The sequence below is a fragment of the Aplidium turbinatum genome, chromosome 16 (genome assembly GCF_918807975.1).
Source record: "Aplidium turbinatum chromosome 16, kaAplTurb1.1, whole genome shotgun sequence".
In the NCBI taxonomy this organism is placed as follows: Eukaryota; Metazoa; Chordata; class Ascidiacea; order Aplousobranchia; family Polyclinidae; genus Aplidium; species Aplidium turbinatum.
Genome location: NC_137487.1, coordinates 12114723 through 12137749, shown reverse-complemented (window position 1 = coordinate 12137749; position 23027 = coordinate 12114723). Strand labels below are relative to the sequence as shown.

The 23027-nt window shown below is 38.0% G+C and overlaps 1 protein-coding gene across 1 annotated transcript; it reads right to left on the bottom strand.

Moving 5' to 3' along the window:
• Positions 1 to 9150: 9150 nt before the first annotated feature.
• LOC145785830 (uncharacterized) lies at positions 9151 to 21376 on the bottom strand. The gene is made up of 14 exons (XM_082597539.1): positions 21248 to 21376; positions 19667 to 19699; positions 19364 to 19475; positions 18599 to 19137; positions 16577 to 16653; positions 16211 to 16257; positions 15040 to 15234; positions 13139 to 13219; positions 12446 to 12606; positions 11716 to 11923; positions 11495 to 11616; positions 11218 to 11373; positions 10053 to 10232; positions 9151 to 9948 (listed from the first exon to the last, which is right to left on the bottom strand). The coding sequence occupies exons 1-14, from the start codon at positions 21299 to 21301 to the stop codon at positions 9823 to 9825; spliced, it is 2091 nt and encodes a 696-aa protein (XP_082453665.1). The 5' UTR covers positions 21302 to 21376; the 3' UTR covers positions 9151 to 9822.
• Between the last annotated feature and the right edge of the window lie 1651 nt (positions 21377 to 23027).

Genomic DNA, 23027 nt, shown 5'->3' with positions numbered 1-23027 from the left:
TAAGTAAAATATAATAACGCTTAAGCATTACGCACAAGAAACTTGTGAAATTTGATAACGGATTTGCCTAGCGTCTTGGACATAGGACGGCTTTTTTCTCAAAAAGTGCAAACACAATTAGGAAAAAAATAATTGTGATATGTTTTTTAGGTCATAATTATGCAATATTTAAATTTTCCGAAAAATTTTTTAAGTACTTTCACTTTCGGCACAAATGGGTTAACTTTTTATGTTAAATGGCACTTACGCATTTGGTTATTATTTTTGGATTAAAGTTATATCGCCAAGCTAGAAAAAAATCGATCTTACAGTCTATAATCGATCTTGTGTTGTTATTGTGTGTGAATTTTGTCTTTTAAACTGAGTTTGTGACGTAACCGCACGTCTCAAGGCAAGTTCTTGCCATTTAGTTAATCTGCTCATCTAAAGATTTAATGCGCTTAAAACAGTAAGTTTCATGTTTTGACGAGAGAGATTTTATTTTTTTACGACAACTACTAAAAACTAACACTTCCAACGAAAAAAGAAAACACAAGAATAAAATAGTTGATCGTGAGGTGGCGCGAAAGACCATGTTTCCGATGTAAAAGCGGCCTCGTATTGCGACACTTTCACAAACCACTTGCCAATTTCTTTCGCTTCGCTTCAAAGAAATCTGTACCGCCTGTGCGCTTACATTTTAATTGTAAAATTCACTCGCGATTGCCGATTGCAGCAAAACAACAAAAGACTTGTTGCATGTATTTCATTGCATTGCAATTTGCAACTCCAAAAATTATTGTGTTGTCAAAAGCGTGCCCCTCCCCTGACAACGACCTGTGCACAGTGCACACACACTTCAGGCACTGAAGAAGAAGAGGTTTTAATTTTAGTTTCATTAACTAGGTGGCTAGTCAAAGTATTACTTTTCATGGCCTTTCTACTTGTGTGTTGATCCGAAATAAAATTTATCGGCGATTAATTATCGGCGATAATCAAATATTGCCTTTGGCGATAACGATAAACGATAACTGAAAAAATAATTGAGCGATAACGATAAGCGATAAAAATATGCCGATAAATTATCGCCGATAATGCCCATCACTGCCTGGTATACACTGTAGCCTATTTGTGATTTAATATTTTGTACATCGTGTAATTGGTCCGTAGTCGAAACTCGTTCCGACGTATTTTCTAATTAAGCTTTTTTTTGTCGAATATTAAAGTTGTTCTAAACAAAAACAGTCCAAAAATGTGAAATAATAAAATCTTGTTTGTTTTGAGGCAAATGCTTTTTACTTGTTTTGCGGGATTTTGAGCTATTATTGTTTTAAACAACTTTAGGTTAATATTCTTAAAAAAAGAAGCTTAAAATTTAGAAGATTAAAAAAATGTTTATTTCAACGCAATTGTACTTCGCTATAGTTTTGTTTTGAAATCTAACAAGAAGCATTTTATTATGGCCTTGAAGTTCCAACAAAACGAATGAAAATCTTAGAAATCAAACCTATCGTCATAAAATTCATAATTTGGCGTGCCGGTATCGAGCCAGTGCCGGATTAAGAGTCTGCTGGCCTGTAGGCACATTTTATAAGTGGCCCAAAAATCAGGGTTGCCAACTAAAAAATTAGAATTATCAGTGTTGCCAAATCATTGTCACAAAGATCGTTGTTGCAACTATAACACAGGATACCGTGCAAAAACTTGGTCATATGCCTAATTAAATAGCACCTTTGCGCGTTTTTGCGATTGAAAACTTGTTAACTAGTTTTTGGAGGTCAATCTCACGGAGTAGATCGCTTTCAATACACAAAAGTGCCAGTGTAGGCTACTAAGACGTTGTTGACACATTGTTAATCGTTTAACGTCTTTAATTCGTTTCAGTTGTGAAAACAAGCGTTCCCCCGAGCAATTCGTAGCCATTAGAGACAAGTACATTCTAAGTGCTATTTCAGTGTTCGGAAATGCATTATAAACACCAGTAGTGTGCAGCATTTTAAACATCTTCTGGGCACTTCCTGTTGATGTTGTTTCATCGCGTTTTTGCTCTTTATACCAGCACATAAACTGACGAAATTCTGATGGGAAGTGGGAAGACAGGTCCTTTGAATACACACCAACCAGACCTGCAACAGCAACATCGATGTCTTTAACAGACATGGAGTGGTACTCAGTCAAAACTCCAAACCTCTGCAGCACCATGGAATATGCATCGATACGTTTCTGTAGTGCACTCTTCAGTTGGTCGATGATCACATAAAACGTGTTGATTGTAAATTTTTGCTGGCCCGACATTCCTTCCACATCATCTGTAGCAGCTCCATCACTGACATGCTTCTGCCGCTTTGGTGCTCGCCGACTTTCAGATTTATATATGCTGCTGCCACAGCGATCACGTGCCTGCTGCTCATAACAGTCAAAATTCTCTCTGCACTCATCCAAGAATTTATCCAAGCTTCATCAGACCAATGGCTAGTGTCAGTTCGATAGTGGAACTTTGAAGCAACTTGCTACTAGCATTGAAGCGCTGCAAAATATAAATATTGTTCCAAAGTATGCACATTAGGGCAACTTCAAGGGTGTTCATGTGTTTGGCCAATGCACCTGCTTCATTTCGTGTGCTGCCATTCTGAGTAGCATCCCCAGAAATTTCCTGGAGAGCACTTTGAAACTTGTGGTACCCAATGGTTTCTTGTGCATCAAAAGTGCTCTGCGGGCAGCACAAAACATGTCCGCGGGCCGCATGCGGCCGCGTTTGGGTTAGACCACTCTGCTCTAAATCACAACATTAGGTTAGAAAGTTCATATCAATAATCAACTAACAACTTACATTTTTTCTTCTTAGAAGCATAAAACGTCCGATAAGAAACGGTTCACAAGTCACAGCTTCAATTGCATGAAACTAGTCTATGGAAAATTTTTGCCATTTTTGCGAAATTACGATTTTTGCAACCTTTAATTCATCTGGAAAAACAGAGCTATTAAGATGAATACTTATTAGTTTAGAAAATAATTACTTTGAAAACATGACTAAATTTTTACTGATTTTAAAGTGGCCTGGATTTTTGACTGGCCTTGTAGGCACGTGCCTACTTTGCCTAATGGTTAATCCGGCACTGTATCGAGCTAGTCCACCCACGAATGAGTAATGACATCTTCCGACAAAATTGGTGCTGAGGAGGAGACCCTATAGAGCAGTGCTTCTCAAACTTTACAATATCACGTACCAGCACAGCTCTAATTGTCTTTCGGCGTACCAGTCACATATTTCGAACGAAATAAAACTGACAATAGCAAGTCCAATCTTAGTTTTACAAGTCTACAATGTGCAAGTTCACAAACAGGCACTGATATTTCACCAACGGTGAACGGTTTTCGAGGCTTTGCAATCCTTAGCCTGTACTTTATAGGCCTACTGCAGGAGTCAGCAACCGCCTTGCCGCGGTCCGGTGCCGGTCCGTGAAGAATTTGTTACCGGCCGAGCAAAATCAAGGCCAATATAATTAGTAGACGTTTGCTGTCAAAAATAGTCAAACCAAAAAAATAAGAATTTTATCAAGTTTTCTTCAAAAACAGCAAAACAAAAGCAAACAAGACAAAATTACAAAATATGCTGGACACAAACACATTGCGGGTGTCATTGACTACCATTATCCCAAGGTTGGAGCAGCGTATTGCTGCAAAACCAGCCAATGGATTTCACGGAAGCAGCGTTACAATGATTGAATGAATTGGAATATATTTGCATGCACAGTGCCCACCAAACATTTGTGTTTTATAAGTCAGGCCGCAAAATAATGCCTGCCTTAAACCGGTCCGTTTAAGATTCTCAATAGGATGTCTCGTATTGTCGAACATAACGTGAAAGATTTTTTTTTACTTCCAACACTTTGCTGCTTCCCATATCACTTTTATCGGAATCAATTGTCTCTGGGAGTGGTTGCTTTTTATTGATGTAAGCCTATTATGTCCATGCAACCAAGCCATTTTAAAAACTAAAGCATAGCCTACATCGCTTTAACGGCATAATACGGAAATTATGCCGCAAAAGTAAAAAACTTGAGCATTGCGAAAAGCACATAATGATCAACACAATACTCAATAAACCATTTTCAAACTAATCGCGTACCGGCATTCAAGTGCTTGCGTACCGGCACCACAGTTTAAGTAACACTGCCCAAGACTAGCGGTTCCAAACAGTTTTGCTTCCGCGGAGAGGTTGTAAAATGAAAATAGCCTCGCGGACCGGCGATTGAAACAAACGAAGTTTGATATCTAAGCTACAGTACAATGCGGCTCTAATTTCTTATACCGGTTTGAAAGCACTTCAAGCAAGACTCGTAAAATACAATAGACAAGTGGTTCTCAACCTTTTCAGCATGATTGATAAATTACGAAATTTAAAAAGGGTTTGCGCCTACAATTGTTTGTTTGTTTTATTATCTTTATCCTGCATTGTGGGAAAGCGGACTTGAGCGCTATGCATCGGTGTACGCCTTCCGACGTACACCTGACCCACGCTGCAGCCGACCGCAATGTCTGTTTCCGGTTGTCTACTCTACTTATGACTTAAGTTTGGTACTACCCATTACTCGAAATCGATCACTGGGTAGAGGCAATTATCATCAAGTTTCTTGCCCAGAGAAACAACAGCAAGTGTGGGTGGCTGGAGTCGAACATGCAGGCTCTCGACTGCGAGCCCAACGCGCTAACCACTCGGCCACTGCTGCCGACGATTGACACATGATTGCCAATGATTGACACAAAAGACACAAAGGTTTGGTTTCTTAACTAAAAATATCATATATACTGTAAATGACTTAAACCTTTTAATAAGGCTATGTTCAACTTAATTCTTTTGAGGCAGCAGATTGTTGATCAATGATTAACTTGGAAATGTAAACGTTAGTCAGCAGTCTATCACCACTCACAGTTTTGCAATGACTGCGATGACAAATTAATATTGATCACAAATGAAAACAGGGAGAAATTCTTTGTAACGGTCGCAAACATTCTATTAACTTTTGATAAAAATTATAGAAAAACATCAAATGACTAAATGAGCATATAAATTACTGATGTTTGATACTGTGTGCCAACATGTAAGTCAATCTCATCAATCGTCCAGTGCGTTGCGAATTCAGCAAATTCCTTTTAGTGTGTTGCTTCGAAACTTATGTAACATATGATTCCATAAGGAGACGCGATATACCAGAATTTCAAATATAAATTTTCAGTGGTCTGCGACCGCTTCGAAGGCACCAAAATGGGTCCACCAAGACAAAAAGGCTGAGAACCACTGAGATAGACAATGTAATAGTTGAAGTCGGAAAAGAAAACTAGTTTAGCAAGGGGTCTGGGAAATTGCTCCACAGAAATTTTTGACTAATTAAAATTTGGTGTGATCGCTTCTTGAGCACTTTTAAGTCTAGTAATGATTTTTTCATCAAAACACAAGCTTTGTATTTGACCAATATCCTCAATTGAGAAGGAGCGATCTTTTTGGCGTCAGCACTACCTGACTACTCACTGCTGACGCCAGGAAGATCGCTGCTTCTCAACTGTGCATATCCTTGGCAACAGTTAGTTTAGTTGTTTTCTTTCTACAAAGGTAAGAATTCAATTGTCTGGGAAAAGCAGCGGTTGAGAACTATGTGGCAAGAACTAGTGGTGCGGTACTGATGAGCCCAAAAGAAAAAGAAGAGCCCAACCTTATGGGCGAAACACGTGTCTATCGCTGAGTTCTTGCTACACTCGACTGCCGAGAAACACGATATCATCAAATTAAAATTCTTGAAAAGTATTGATTTGATATTAAAGTTACTTTTAATATTTTTTTCACAGCTACAGAAGAATTTCAATAATTCAACAGTTGAAAGTTTGTACAGCATTGTTTGTGCTAGTAGAATTTCTGAAATCCATTTTAGGTGCCCCCACTTTTCGTATAGCCTGGCCTATATCTTATAGAAAGCAAATTTCAACTCATACCTGAAATAGGTCACTTGAATTGACAGGTAGTAAACAAAGTGTTTACTTCTGAATATTTCATTAGCATTTTGGTTTTTGAGAGTCCTTCGAACTTTACCGGTGCTATTTTTAAGCTCACTCTTCTTCTCGCGTTTGAGGCCGCCGCAGTGAACCAAATTTTCGTGGCCCTAAAACTTCAGCTTTGTGGATAATCCTGCACTGAGCATGAATGGAATCGCTCCAAGCCGCTTCTTTCACAACACACGCTTTAATTTACATTATTATCAAACTGAATTCATCACAGGCTGCGTCTGTCAGGGTTTACCTGAAGCTTTCTTTACAACACACCAGCAAACAAATGTCTGAAGTAAGATTTATGACGCAAGAGAGCCAAAACAAATTAGCAAAAAATAATAAATAAGCACATCGAAATACTGCACGTGGAGATACCGCATACCACAACTCAGTTGCGACCTCTTTTGGAAGGTGACGTAATCAAACAAAACTGAGAATAGTTTCATCTCAGGGGCAGCTACTTGACACAAAATAATTGGTTTAATATAAAAAAAGCAGTTCTTGACAACCTAATGCCTAAGAATTAGCAATGTTGCAAGAAAAAAACTGCATAGCAACCGATTTGATTTATTCATCAAAGAATTTGAATTTAACAAAATAGACTATCCAGTAGGATGTTTCATTTTTTCACGATTTTTGAAATCAAAAATGCTTGGGGTCTAATCAGATCGGATTTTGGCCACATATAGCCGATCCAAAATATTTTTTCGATCGGACGACTTTTAGAGGGTGCGCGACCCCCCCAAAGTTTGAAAATTTGAAGCGTGGGAAAATTTGCAGGAAGTATGCGATATCTCGGTAACGGAAGGAGATAGGAAGACGGGCAAGGTGTCAACTTGTTCAGAATCGCCAACTTCCTATCTGCGCTTAATACATTTTACTACCCTATCTGCAACGGAAAAAAAGTTAATTGCGAAAAACTGTTTTTTTCATATTTTTGATGTTTTCTTCCCAGTTCTACAGAAGCAAATCCCTTCCAGTAACTGCAGTGATGACAAATGACATTTTTTACGAACAAAAGGTTTTGTTAAATGCACTTTGATCTAACAATGCAGGTGGACGACTTGTAGAATATTATACTGTGCTTTTTAAGTTTTCAGAACTACATTCTTGTTCGAGTTTGTAGTAAGAAGATTTGTTAGTTATAATGTATAGGGTTGTTTTGAGAAGCTCCCGTTGCAGATTGAGTCGATGTCATTCGCCATCTGCTGGTATAATTTACCATGGATTGTCATTGCAGGTGTTAAGATTTAAGTATTGGCTATTTGTACCCAGAAGTAGTTAGTTCAATTGCTATTATGCCAGAAACAAGACTTGACGCCAGTGAGACATTGCAGAAATTTGAAAAGCTGCCAGGGAATGTACTACCCACAAACATAAGCGTTCTTCACCAGTACATTTTTTTATGCAAGCAATGCAGTGAAACGAATCCCAAGTTCTTTAAGAAGCCCCCATGTTTTGCTGATGTCAAGGGACAGTTGATAAATGATATAGTTCATGTTTGGGTTAGTGCCAGCCTTCCGGTGATAAGCATCATTCGAGTTGAGACCAGGTTAAAACTGCTCATAAACAAATTTAAGGCAATCAAGAAAAGAAAACAGCCACAGACTGGAGCGACAGAAGGTATATTCCATGAGCTGTTTGATATCTGCAAGTGTAAATGTGCCATTCCATCACAGGTGAAGTTTTACAACGGCAAACTTTCTTGTAGCTGTCAATGGATGCACCGTATCCCAGAAGAGGAGGTTGAGTTTTTGCAAGATCAAAGTTCTGCTAGAAAGATGTTTATTACTGCATCTCGCGACAGATCTTTTACTTTAAGGGTAAAAAAATAGATTGAGTCATCAGAGTTCTTACCAGCAAAAGTTACCAAGTGAAGATGAACCATCTTGCTCTTATTCGACCAGCTCAGAAACTTCCAGCCTGGTAGCACAGGAGAGGCTAAGGTGAAGACCTGCAGATATGATTACACCTGATATAACCGTTTCCAGCAGTGAGTCTTCGGAAGATGAGACACGAGGCTTAATTCTTGATCCTGATTTCGCCAAGACAGCAGTAACAGGTGGCAAGATGTACACAAAAAAACGAAAAATTGCCGTAAGTTCTTTAAGCTGTATGTTAGCTGACCGGCGAAACACTTCTACTCGCCAACAATCTGACCAGTTGCTTGCATGTGCTGGTGACGATATTGCTGCCTCACCGACTACCATGTATAGATGTAGGGAGAAAACAAGAAAGCTGTGTTTAGAAAAATGTGATGATGACATCTCTGCTTCCGATTTCCTGCAGCTTCATTATGATGATCGAAATGTGAATGGTATGGATCGTTATGTGTTTTTGGTTCAAACGCATGATCGAGCAAAGAACAAAACTATGGAAAGAGATATCGGAGTAAAGTCTTTTCTCATGGAAATTTCTGTTAATAGTGAAGCTGTCTTTAATGCGATTATTGGTGCATGTGGTGCATTTAAGCAATGCTGAAAAATAATCATTAAGTGTTACATGCCGGCAGTAATTTTTATTCTTGGGTAACATGCCCGAATTTTCGTTCTACATGATGTTGCTTATTTGTTTTGCTTTCACTGGTCATGACTGGGGGATCCCTGTTCCTGCGTTTGAGTACCTCTAGTCCGCAAGTATTGTACATACTGTTGAATTTATGATTTTCTTCGCGTTCACATGGTGTATGACTCTTGATTTGCACAGCCACGTCAATGTCAACTGTTTTGTTTAATTACTCTGTGTTGGTAGCTTATGCTGAAACGTTTACATGTGAGAGACACTGTGCGATAGGAGATGACAGTATTCTAAGCCAATCGTGAAAGGAAGTTCATTGTTGTGTAAAATTCGATGCACACTTGTACCCTATGCCATAGCACATGTTTGTTGCTCTATAACTTGTAATCTCAGTAGTTACTGGTTCCAAGGGTTTTGCTTCTGTAGAACGAAACATCGAAAATATGAAAAAAACAGTTTTTTGCAATTAACTTTTTTTTCGTTGCAGATAGGGTAGCAAAATGTATTAAACGCAGATAGGAAGTTGACCATTCCGCACAAGTTGACACCTTACACGTCTTCCTATCACTTTCCGTTACCGAGATATCGCATATTTCCTGCAAATTTTCCCACGCTTCAAATTTTCAAACTTTGGGGGGGCCGCGCACCCTCTAAAAGTCGTCCGATCGAAAAAATATTTTGGATCGGTTGTTTGTGGCCAAAATCCGATCTGATTAGACCCCAAGCATTTTTGATTTCAAAAATCGTGAAAAAATGAAACATCCTACTATCCAGCCATGGATGGATGGAAAATATGCATTTTGTAGCGCAAAATAACGCATAGCACAGCGGATCACAGACTGCCATTAGTCACAGCTCATGCATGACAGTCCCAAACATATGGCTCAACATTCCTCCAATCAAGCCAACAAACGTATTAGATTATACTTATTATTGCTAGTAAATGTACCTTACCGACTGGTGTTGTATGCAGATGACCAGGCAGTCACCAGTCGTCCAACTGCTAGTCTTACATTCGGCAGAAATTTGCATAAAATGCAAATCATTGACCAACTATCTTACACTGCGCAAATCTTTTGTGCAAGCTTGCGCGACTTCAACCAGCAAAATTTAAAAACATACCACACTTCACACTACACAAAAATCCGCTATCAAAACATTTGCTTTAAACGTTGTTTTGTCGCAATCCAACGTTGCTCAAACGTAATTACAGCAAAGTTATTCAACTTGGACCAGTCCAGTAGACTAAGATGTCTTAGCACCTGATGTCTTTGCAACAAAAGCTTATGAAACGTCCAAACTTCTGTTTAATGCCACTCTGACTCTTTCCAGGAGTGTAGTCAATTGCTCGCACTTTGCTGTGTTCTGCTGAAGATTTTCTTTCGCTTTCAACTTTTCTGAAACCTTTTCCTGTTGAAAAGGCAAGCAATGAAGTTAAAAAGTTTGCCGTAAGACATTCATTCAAAACCACTGTAAAACGCAACGTTAGTAATCAACAAAAACGTTCAAGTCACCTTCAGAATACCAGCCAGGACTTTTTTTCTTTCAGCTAATTGAGCTTTTTTGGATTTAAGAATTCTGTTTCTTTCGCGGGCTTTAGTGAGAGCCTCTTCCCGTTGTGAATTGAAAGAAAAGTACGAATGGACAATCGCCATTAAACCTGGCCACGAAGGGGCGCTATCACGATTATTAAACTGAAAAACAAAAAGGGTAAAAGTAGATAGCGGTTGGCTCAGTTTCAATGTTTTACTTTAAACAACACAATATTATGTCATTTGCACAAACCGCAACAGCACAGCCACTGCAAGAAAATATTATTGTTCACGGCAACAATTGAACATAACCAGCAATAGCAGTGGTAAGAAAATATGCATCTTTAACCTAAAGCAAAGATTTGCAATTTTTGAATCTGTAAAAGAAATCTTAATACTTCTACAATTCAAAAAAAATTAACACAATCCTGGCCAAAAACAGTCATATTTCTACATCTCTTTAAAGTCGTTAGACGATACAAAAGGTACAAACAACGTAAAAGAGAGCAACAGTTTTCTGCCAAGGTTGGCGTCAATGGAAAATTGCTGCCTGGCTTGGCTGGCCAATGGCTACCTAAAGATACGGCCTGATTTGTCACATTTTGCAGAAATTTTCAGATTTTGCTAACTTTTTGCGAATGTTTAAATAAACTTTTCTAAAAATTCTATTTTTACGTTTTCTGTACTGTTTTTCCCTGACGACACAATAGGTTTTAACATCCTCAGATGTTGAAAAACTAAGAAATTTTGATTTCGAAGATTTTAGTCAGACTGTTAATTTTTCAATAACAGTCTGATTCAGCGTTTTTCAATTTACTTTTTCTCATTTTCTACTGCTTCCCCAAGACAACAAAAAGCTTTTATATGATTAGGAGACAGCAAAAAGTAAAAAAATATCAGAAAATCTCAGTCAAACACCAGCAGTAGCTGTAATCAAAATGTGTAAAATGTGACAAATCAGGCCGCATCTCCAGGTGGCCATGGCTGGCCTATGCAAGCATCATAACCTAATTTACTCAGTACCCATATTCAGTAGGTGCAAGTAGCCTATGTTAGTGAAAACCGCAAAGAGTAATCGCAATCAACATACACTTTTCAACAAGTTTGCTAACTTTTGTTATTGTTATGATGAAAATGAGTTTCAAACCTTTTCTTTGCAGACGTCGCAATACCACATTCCTGAGGGCACCTCGGTGATGGGTGGCGTCAGGCAGGTCACGTGATACACTTGCGAGCACGTGTCACACATTAGCACTTCGCCTGCTTTTTGACAAATCACACACAGATCTTCCAGTTTGGGCTTCTGCAATTGAATGGATAGTCAAGTTCAATGTTACTTGATTATACATTATTGCACAGCAAAACTGACACTTTGCACAAACGTGTCGTGTCTTTGGTCGACTCGGAGCTCATTTGTAACTCACTCGCTTGTCAGAGGTGCCCAGTGGCTTCGTTTGCTGCATAATCCGCATGAACATGTCATCTACGTCGCCGAGAGATTGGGAAGGAGAGACACTTCGCTTGTTTGTTGATCCGCGAGGCCGACCTAGGAAACACTTGCAATCGTGAACAATTCGTTTCTTTTAACTCATTCAAATACCTAAAACAAAACGATTTATCATAAAAACATGGCTGACTTCCGCACCTCTGGGCCGCTTCAACGGCGCAGGTTCGAAGTCGAACAACTCCAAGGGAAGCATTCGCTTCGAATTGTCGCCAGCTGTAGTTGACACATAGAGCCCTCCACTGTACACAGGGTGAGCGACCGCCCTTCGCTTCCCATACCGTCTGTTGCGCAATCGTTCTGCTTTTTCTTGGGGTATCAAGTCAACGCAGCCAAGAAACGATACTTTCTATTTGAAAAAAAAATCAATGGTTTTCAGTTGGATAACCAAGATCGACTGATGTGAGCAATTATCAGCACAAATTTGAAGCTTATGAAGCATGTGGAGAAACAGAACGTTAGAGCTTCTAAAAAAGACGACTTTCACCTTTGCAATTCAGATAAACAAACAGTTAAAAATAGTAATCCAAGTCTGTTTCGTTTGTGTTTGTTTGTCGTATACAGGCTTACGCCCGGTGATTGAAGATTTAGATTAAGTCGACGGAAGGCAAGGAAGCCAGTCTTTGTGACCACCTTTAGGCATGTCTTTAAGTGCCTTGCCAAAGACCGGCGCCCTTTCGAACGTCGTTCCAGTGCTCTCACCACTCGGCAATGAAGCCGACAATTCGTTTGTGTTAACAACAAGTAAATACAAACACCATTTGACAATTACTTGCATTTTAAATAAAGCAAAAACATTTCATAAGAACAAAATAATAAAAAGTTGTGAAAAATTAAGAACTCAAATTTATCGTAGTAAGTTTCTCCGTACCTTGTTCAAGTCATCAGATGCTGGTGAGTCTGCAAGCAGTGGGCCACCTTCTTGAAAGGTTTCAGAACTGATAGTTGGTGGTGCGCTGACAGCATTGTCCTTGGAGTCGTTTTCAAGAAACGAGTTCTGCGCTTTTTTTTTCTCAATTCTTAAGTCGGCCGCTGAAAGCAATAAAAACTACTGTACTTGCTACTGTAGATCGCAAGTGGGCCTACTGGGTAAAACCAATCTTTAGTTTAAAAACCTGTAGTTTTGAAACACAGAAGAAAGAGTGCGGCAACAAACTGCTTTGACAAAGAATCGTTTAAAAAATCACAGCAAACTAATTCTAGTGAAAAAAAAAAGTAAACCAGCTATATAAATTGACCCTTTTTACATCGGTTGAACATGTGCAGATGTTGAGGAACTGCAGAAATGACCAGGTTTTCTACCTGGGATAGTCTCGGTCATTTCAAAACATTCAGCTCAGTGTTGGATTGGTTGGTGACTTTGTCTCTGATTCTGACAGGTCTTGGTTCAATCCCAGGTCAGGTTACACCAAGGACTTAAAAACTTGCATCAGATTTGCTTTATTGCATGAAGCACTGAGAATAAATCGCTCACGTCGTAAATATGACATTAAATTAAAAAAGTAAAGTCTCAAGACCCTAGCAGAGCGATAAAATGAATCCATAACATTATTGCTGTAATTACCTTCTAAACTATTGTGCATCACATGAGATGGATTAGGAGGTAGAAGCACGGCCTTCAGCTGAGTGCTGCTTGGCGTCATATCTGTCATTAGAATTTAAATCACTTTTAAAGAATGTAGCAATTCTCTGCAATGCGCTTTCAGTGAAACAAAAGCTGTAAGCAAAGATGAGTTGGACACATACACTGAACGTTCACATGTTGAAGTAACAATTTCAAACATCAAAACAAAAGCATAAAAAATACTTAAAAAAACTATTAAGATCAATGTTTAGGTCCTTTATCCACAAAAAAAACTGCTCAAACCTTTTAAAAATTTATAATGTTAATTCAACACAAACAAAACAACGCTCGCATTGACATTCATTCAAAGAGTACTAATTGTATTGTACGTTCTGCACATATTGTATGGCATTCTAGATGAACACATTTGCGTTGTTCCAGCAGCAGTTTCAGTGGGTGCATTATCAGCTCAGTGGTCGAGTGGTTTCGCCTTCGGCTTTGGTGCTGATAAATCTTAGATCGATTCCAGGTCGGAAGACTTTAAAAACGGTGCAGATTGTGTTCTATCTTGCATAACACAGTGAGAATAAGTCGGGTGGGGTAATAATGTGATGACATCGTAAACCTGATATAAAAATGAGCCCTCTAGCTAAAAGACCTTTGCTGTTGTAGAGCGACAATAAATAAAACCATAACATTATTATTAGTAGCTGCATTTACAGAACAGTTGAAACATACGCTACCCGGGGTGATGCCTAGCTGGTAATAGATCATGCTTTGTCGGCTGGATGCAATTTCATTTTTGAAATTTTCACCTTGCAGGACGACGAACAATAATAATGTCCTGATATTATTTTTTGTATGACTACAACTGCCAAGGTCTTTTAGTGACATGGTTTACGTTTAATTTTGTATCAGACTTACGATGTCACCATATTATTACCGGAGTTATTCTCAATGCGTTATGCAAGAAAGAATGCAATCGGTACTGCGATTACAGTCTTTGATATGACCAGGCCTGGAATATATCTCGGATCCACCAGCACAAAAGAGCCGAAGACGAATCTCTTCAGTCAGTGAGCAGGTTTTTAAACCAGAAACAGCACACTCTGCAACAGATTTTAACTCAGCAAAACTGCACACACCTGACCGGTAAATAAGCTCAAATTTGACAGTGAGGGTTTCTGACAGTGCTCTCCTTGTTTACCCAACCTGAAGGTCCACTTACTGGCACTAGACCATTGAACAGTAGACTAGATTTCTTATTATCCGATAATTAATAATTAGATACGCCTCCGGGGTGTCAAAAGTATTTTTTATGCCATCCGCAATAATTTTGATAACCAAAACCACGTAATTTTCCTGTTGCATTCAAGCAGTGTGTTATTTTTCCATTGCACGCTTCGTCGGTTACAATGCAGCCAAAACAATGTTTCTCTTAATCGACCACATTCCGCAAGACCGCGGTTTGGTGAAGTTTATTTGGATACACGTTGCGTAAACCTTCAGGCTCTATCAATACTACAGAGCTAATAAAGAAAAATAAAGAACGCGGGCTCACTACTGTGAAGTGAAGTGTACCCAATACAATGTTAATACTACCGCAATAAAAGAATACAAATGTGCTGCTGCACACGGTTGCAATAAAACACAAAACGCTCGAAATTTTTTAGAAGTCTACTAGGTTATATTAGTTATCACTTAATTTCTGTTGATGTGGCTAGATAGCTATGGAATTAAGTTAAATGATACTTATATTTTCAACAAGCAAGACAAGAGTAGCGGTAGGTTATAAATTTCCTATCAAGGTATTTTCACATCGAAACTCTACTTAGCCTAACTCGCTATATCTTTGGGCAAGTTTTTGAACGAACACGTCACAGCAATCAATTTTAACGTACCAGCAAAGTCAGAATTGCTCGCAAAAGCTTGTTCTGTTTCTTTCGGACCGCTGCATCCATTTCCACTGACTATGCGAAATTTTTGAAATGCTCCAGTCGCTGCGCTGTTCTCACCAGAAGATCGCGTGTTTGCAGGCACGTATCTTGGCGGCACTGAACTGCTTGACGAATTTCCAACACTGACCCAAAATCGACCTGAAGTAGAACACATGAAAATAATTGAGTTTTCAACCCAAAGCATTGCTGTTCAATTTTTTCAGAATTTTTAAATAGATTTAGTAGCAGTCCTTTTCTTATTCTTTTCTAAACCAAATAAAAGGTAGCGTATTGATTTGGCAGTCCCACAAAGACGTTTACGCAATGAATTGATAGACAGCAAAATGCAAATTAAATTAATATTGCTCCATTGATTGCAACAAAGCCTGTACACATAATGTTGCTCCACAAGATGTGATGCTTCGCAAGATATGACGCTGGATTTCATTCCACGGATAAGAGTCAATAAGATATGTGCGTGAAGTCAGGGCCGTTACAGGACTAACGTGGGCCCAGTACTGAGTAAAATTTTTGAGTCCTCAAAATAAGACATCCTTAAAACAAACAAGACATTTCTAGAAAATATGTAAGGAAGGGAATATTAGTAGCCTCTGCCACCATCAAAGGAAGATACAGTTTTTCCAACAAAGCAAGAGTTGAACTTCATTATTGCAAACAATTATGCGGCGTTTGATTGAACTTCCAGGCCCCTTGGGATGATGCTGGGCCTTTAAAAACCAACCCGAGCAAGGGTTCAAAACAATGGCGTAGCTAGGGAATGTGCCGCCCAGGGCGGATTCAGATTTTGTCGTCCCTTTAAGAACAAGCATGTGAAAATGAAATGCGCTTTTTTATCAGATTGTAATCAAAAATCGTAGTCTGAAAGTGCCGCCCCCAGACGTGCCGCCCGGAGCGGTCTGCCCCCCCTCAGAGCTACGCCACTGGTTCCAAAGTACTTTCGACTCACGCCCACGCTACTGAGTGATATAAAAACCAGAAGGTGACTGATAGAAATGCCTTCCACAATGTCAAATGTAGAAACTGTGCCCCTCGTTTGCACAAAAATTAAATCATTATTATCATCCAAATAAGCTAGTTTATAACAAGGCATGGTAAAATGATTCATCACAGTCACCTGAAGCTTTGGTAGCTGGTTGTTGGGTGAACTTTGGTTGAGTAAACCTGAAATTAAAAGTTATGCATTACTATTCGAAAAGAACCAACAATGTTTCTGAAAAAACGTAACTGCTGGTATGTGTTATCCTTAATTTAAAAAAACAAACATTCTTATCGGGGCATTTATACTTGCATGAAGTCATATGTGATGCATTAATTGCTGAATCGTAACAGCACAAAAAACTATAGTTTGCTACAAGTTTGTAAAACTTTTTTTACTATAAAACTTTGTTTAATACCAAACGTTTACTTTAAGATAGTTTAGAATGCTAATAAACTTTGAAAAATGTCAGCACAAAACAAGTCATTTTCACACCACACATACCTAAACATGGCAGGAGTTTGTGGCTTGACGACACAAGTTGGAAATAGCATAAATTGCCCTCCGTTGGGCAATGGGGCCTAATGAGAAAACAATTATTTCGATAGGCTTCTCTTAGTGCAAAAATAAAATATTGTACGAATTGAGAACAGAGACGTAGCCACGGAGGGGAGGCTTGGAAAAACAATTGCTCTCCCCAAAATATTATTTTGCCCCTCCCCCCTCAAAAAAAGGGCTTTTAATACTATTACAACGTATTATTGCATGTTGAATCACATTTTATAAATATTTGGCGGCATTCAATAGCTATATTTTTAATTATTTATTTTAAATATTTCCCCTCAACAGTTGTTTTTGCCCCCTTAAAATTTTCTTTCCCGCTACGTCACTGATTGAGACTATTGTCCGTTTTCGCAGCTGGACAAAAATTCACAAATAGGGATCTATACAATAACTCACGTAAAACTACACGCTGCTTCTCCCTCGGAAAAAACAATGTAATTATTTGGAATTTTTCAAGACGTTTTAATCAAACAGAATATTTTTTCATTGCAATTACACTTCAAAAAGTAGTGATCAAACTTTGTTTGATCTCTACCAGTGGCGTACGCAGGAATTTTTCATGAGGGGGTTTTGAAAAAAATTTATGAGATCATTCTAATCGTAACCAACATTTAGTTTACGGCTGAAACGAAAGTGGGCCTATGACAGGTCACTAAACGCACACTTGTCATTGTACTGATGATTAGGGCTACAAGAAAGCTTGACGAACATTAGCGTACGTTTTTTTGTTAAAAACTTGTTGGTTAATGCAAATATGCAATGTAAATCGTGAATGCAATCTACTGTCGATTCAGAATTCGGCCGGTGTTTCCTGTGGAGTACGAAGACGTTTTTCATTTGAGTTACGTTAAGATTACATTTTGTCGCAAAAAGGAATTTAAAATACTCGTTGCAGTGCTTTACTTTGGGATAAGGAAAGGTGAGATAATGATAAAAATCTCTACAAACCCTCCCAGACAGCAAAATCCGTCTTTTTCAGGTTCTAATGGTTACATGGTTACGTCTGCTGGCGTTGAATCAATGTAAACATGACGGATTGTGCTGTCTGGGGTGCGATTAATTATTATTCATTTATCAAATCAAACAAAATTTTGAAATAGGTTGTGTATTGTTAGATACACCCCTGAGTGAAAGCAGTCAGTTTATCTTAAAATAAATACTTTTTACGCAATCACACGCATTTTTGTCTTGACGTTTCTACCTTGTAGCCTACGATTCTCATGCATTGGCATTTCATATTTCTTTTCAGCGCATAACGAAACCAAATTTCTATGATCTCGAAATCAAACAAGATAAAAGAATTTACCGTCAAAATAAAACAAAAACAGTGTTTTAAAAACGTTTCAACTAACATTATAGTTGCTCATGCTAGGAGAGATCCAATCAAACGGTGGAAACTGTTGCCTACTAAAATATAGGCCAGCTATCAACAAAAAGCAGACCGGTTATTCAAGCTGTTTCCGAAAGAAACAGTTATGTGCCTAAGTCTTCAATAGCCCACAGTTTACCTTCAAGCAGCTGTACTAAACTTATAAACAACAAAAGCAAGCAAACAGTTTAGAAATTTCGATGCTAGCTACTCAACTTTGAACTTTATTGTTTCATCGCAGATAGTTTCATGGCTATAATTGCTGTATCACAACACAAATACCTGTTTACAAAACTTGATTTACATAAAAACTAAGAAAAATAGAGGATGACACATTAAAATAAAGCTATGATAAGCCATACAACATATTACAACAATACAAAAATTTCAAGCCCAATGGGGAGTTAACTCCCAAACCCCCTTGCGTACGCCACATCTACATGATAAATACAAGGTGAAACAAGAAAACTTTCAAAAACAAAAAAAATTAAAACATACTAAAACACGTACGGTGTGTTAATTCGATTATGATTGTAAATCAATTGAAAACAAAATGTAAGTATGAAAAAACCCATAAATCAAGCTTTTTATACCTGTAATTGCATTGATGAGTTAGTGAAGACATTTTTTCGGGGGCAAAATGGTATTTTTCCCTTTGGTATATTGGTTTTCGTATAACTTGACAAAGATTGAGCGGGGTTCACTGCTACAGATTTCGAATACCTCGGATCGTTTCCCGTAACGTTCAGGCACAAAGATGTGCTTTGTGGCTCCATACTTAGTGTGGTGCCTGGTTCCAATTTTAAACCAGAGGCCATGGCTTTTGCTGCTGTTGGATAAGAAACTATGTTTCCGCTGTCTATAGACGATGCTACTGTCTTGTATATAAGTTGTGCTGAACTACCAGCAGACACCACAGCTGTCGAAACCAGTCTTTCCCTATTTGCATCTTTAATATTAAAATCTGTATTGATTGGTGCTGGTTTTCTGTCTGAGTTAGCCGTTTGAATAAGAATGCTTCCATTCATTTGTTTACTTGATTCCGGTTCTAACTTGATAAAACCAGCTGAAACTTTTTGAAGCTCCGTAAGCTTATTTTCGCAACCGTTTTCGGTACTCTGAGCTTCAATATCTAAACATAAACCAAATATTAAGAAAAGTTATGGTGCCATTTTGAAACAAAGTTGAAATCATGCAGCTAACATCTACGCAATACCTTTCCATGTCAGTGGATTTGTACAGTGCTAGAACTATTCAATGGTTTATTAAGACGATAAAACTGCGACACTCAGGAAAACGGTGTAAAGTTTTAGGTAAACCCCAACACAGCATACATAGAAATGAAACGATCTCAGAACCTGTATTGTTCTTGGCGGAAATTTTGCTCAACTTCCCAAACTGCTGCTGGATTGTGCCAAGTTTGGCTATGTGCTTCTGCACTTCAAGTAAGCTTGATCGAAGGGCTTCATTCTGTTGAAAGTTTAAAAAAAAACTTTGGCACACCAATATTCCACCTTCAAAACTTTAAGAAGTGTTGGCTACTATGCTGTTTTTAGGTTTGTCATGAATATACATAAACTCAGTGAAAAAACTAGATAGTAGAACTTGGATTAAAGAGTAAATACGCTACACACTTTTCAATTAAAACTAAGCATAATCACCTCAGGGTTTTGCTTCAGCTTAGTCATGATCATCTGCAGGAAAAAAATAAGACCATATTACAAGAATGCTGAAGCAAAAAATCGAAAACGTTGAAAAAAAATGTAAAAGTCAATTGCAAAGCAGACTTGTAATAAAGCTATCATCAGATCACATCTTAAATCAACAAATGCTTAGATATAACAATATGTAACTTTGAAGCCACAAACTATGACTATCTCATTGGAGATGCTCTATTTATAACCTATCAGTCACTTAACAATGCATACAGGAATGGCAGCCTAATTCAGCACTTGTACAGTAAAACCGGTAGGCAAACGCCTAACCTAAAAAGAAAATTTGAATGCAATAGATTGATCACAATAACATTTCCTATAGATCTACGGCTCTACATTGGCAAAATGAAAAATAAAAATACAAAACTATAGGCCTACTACTGAAAAAAAGTTTTTACAACACCGGTTCAAAATATGATCTACATATTAGAGTAGCCAAAACGCAGTGGCCCATAAAAACCGCATGGCAGAACATCTGCTGCACTCGGTTGGAAATTACAATTTATTGGAATTGTGTTCTTGTAGTCTAAGATGGACTTAATAGCCTAGTTGAATAGGGCTGTTCATTGAAATTTGGAACGATATCTTAGTTGAACCTTTATTATTTCCATGAACTTTGCTTCAAGAGAGCTTTACTGTAGTCAACGCGTGGCTTGTGTGATTTAAAACCCAATGGCTGTTGCTGTTGTTCGTGGCATTTATCCTGTGCCTTTCCATACATACCATAATGGTAAATACCCTTGCTAACACTCCTCAGAAGATAAGACCGAACAACTTTATGGTCGAAAATTTTAGTGCAATATAGGCACTTGGCTAACTTGCACAGAACAGTTTTATAAAATATTTTCAGTGTAAGCTGGCAGTAACTATGTTTAAATCTAAGAATTTTCGAATAGGAATTAAACGAATGCATATAAAGTAAAAAGAGTTAAATTTTAGTCGTTTGAAAAGGCACACAACCCATACGATAATGTTATAAAAGACTTGTGAAAAAATTGCTTCATGCGTATGGCAAATAAGAAGCGGTCACGTGATCCGCTTTGAGCACACCACCAAATGCGGTGTGACGTCACGTAGAGTGAAGGATTGTTAAAACGACCCACATAAAACACATCAGCTTTGTACGCTTTTGTACACAACGCCAGATTAAACAAGTCTAAATAGAAGACTCCATCAGCTGATAATTGCAGGCTGAAATTTAATCACATGTTTAAAGTAAGTAGCCTAAGAGGCCTTCTTGTCATAAACTGATATACAGTGTTACAGACCATCCGATTTTGAAGGAATATCATAATAGGCTAGCACTTTTTTACAAAAATGGAATCTCAGCATGACTACTCCAGTCCAAGTGGATTTAGTGAAACGATTTATCTTAAGTAACTTCATGGATACTATTTAAATTTTACTCAAGCTGCAATGCTGATTGCACAATAAACCTACGTCAGTGACAGTACCAACCTTTTTGTGAAAGCGTAAAAGTATGAATAGAAGAAATTCAAAAAAGTTAACTACAAACTTTCACTATACCTGATGTTTCGAAATGTCGGCTTTGAGTTGTTGCTGAACGGATTTCAGGTCCATCTTGACAACTGTAGCAAGCAATGCTTGAAAGAAAACTTAAATCAAAATTCAAAACCAATCCACGGTACTCAATAAATTTACCGATAGGCGCTAATAACGCAGACTGTGCTTGCCGTGTACAACAACTGCCTTCCTGTCATATTCATCCGCCAGATAACTAAAACGTTTTTTTGCAATTCAGACGCTATCGACAAGAAATGCCAGAATGTTACCTGTCTTATAAAATTAAGTTTAGAATATTTGTTAAAACTTTATTGTTATTGGGTGGTGTAGATAAAATGCATTGGCGGAATGACACAAAAATTACTTTTTCTAGTTAAAAAAGAAAAAAGGCCTTTTCATGACTAACGCTGTGACTCTTGTGAAGGCAAAGTGGAAAACTAAAATACATACGAACAAATAAAGCTAAATAACTCTTGCTGAGCTAGTCAAATTCAGTGATTTATCATAGACCACCACACAGTAATTCTACTTTAAATCACACTGTCCGAAAACCTTTATATTTATAGCCTACTGAGTGGTATCTCTTTGTGCAAAAGCACATGCCCACGGTTGCTTATATTTGGCTCATTTGCCTTTTCTAAAACAGCAGTTTCGATTTACAACAAATAAGCACAAGGAACTGACTAGCTGAAAAGGCAAACCCATGCGCGTTTTGACGATGTTTTGTGCAACACCCTTCAAACTTCCGGTATTGAAACGTAGCTCACAATAGAACAAGATTGTCTGCATAGCAAAATAAAATATGCCATACCGCAGGGCTACTTCAAGAAAAGAACATTTGTCTTCACAAATATTATGTCTTCACGTTTGTTCCAAAACCGCAAGGCTCATGATTTTCTCAATCCTAGCCTACTGCATTTTTTATCAATAGCATCTGCTCGTTTTGGCTTGCCAAATATCATTTCAGTGTTAGACTATTCTATCCTGCAACCAGGCGATTTTTTTAAAGAAACTACAGGACAGTTATTTCAATAAAATTCAAGCTTCTGTTTGGACTTCATCTCGCAAAACTGTGCATAAGTCCCATAAATTATATCTTTTGTGCAATATGACTACCACCATTTAATTTCAAAGAAAAATCAAATTTTGATCTACTGCCTTGAAAAACACCAATATTATAAACAATAATAACTTAGTTAATCAAAACATTGCAGTGCTTTTAGAACTGCAACGAGATTCACCGCAATTTCGATTCATTGTAGCTGTGGCCTGTGGGCTACCTTTCTTGCATCAGTTTCGATTCACTGAAGGCTACTTTTCTTCATTCATTCATTTTATTTTTCGTCATTAACGCGTCCAGGACGAAAAAGATACTACTAAACTAACTACAGTAGTCGATAATATAGGCCTACCACGTTAATGAGCGGAAAAAAGAGGCAAAACCTTGAAAGGTTTAAAACGTGCCTGAATAGTAAATCATGCAGTTCAGCAGTAGGGTATGTGTCTGTATTTAGCACGGCCACAAAGCCCAAAAAACAAACAGCAAAAAATAAAAACAAACACCAAAAGAAGCACACATGAAGTAATAAATGACAACCTAATGAAAAGTGTTGTGGATTGAATTTGCCACTTCCAATATTGATGTGGATGAGCAGTCATTATAGCCTAATAATAATAAGTAGAGAAGGAAAACAGGACATAAAAGAAACCCATTCTTGCATCATATCATATCACAGCTGGCGTTTTCATGAACACATTCAGTGGCGTGCGCAAAGGGGGGATT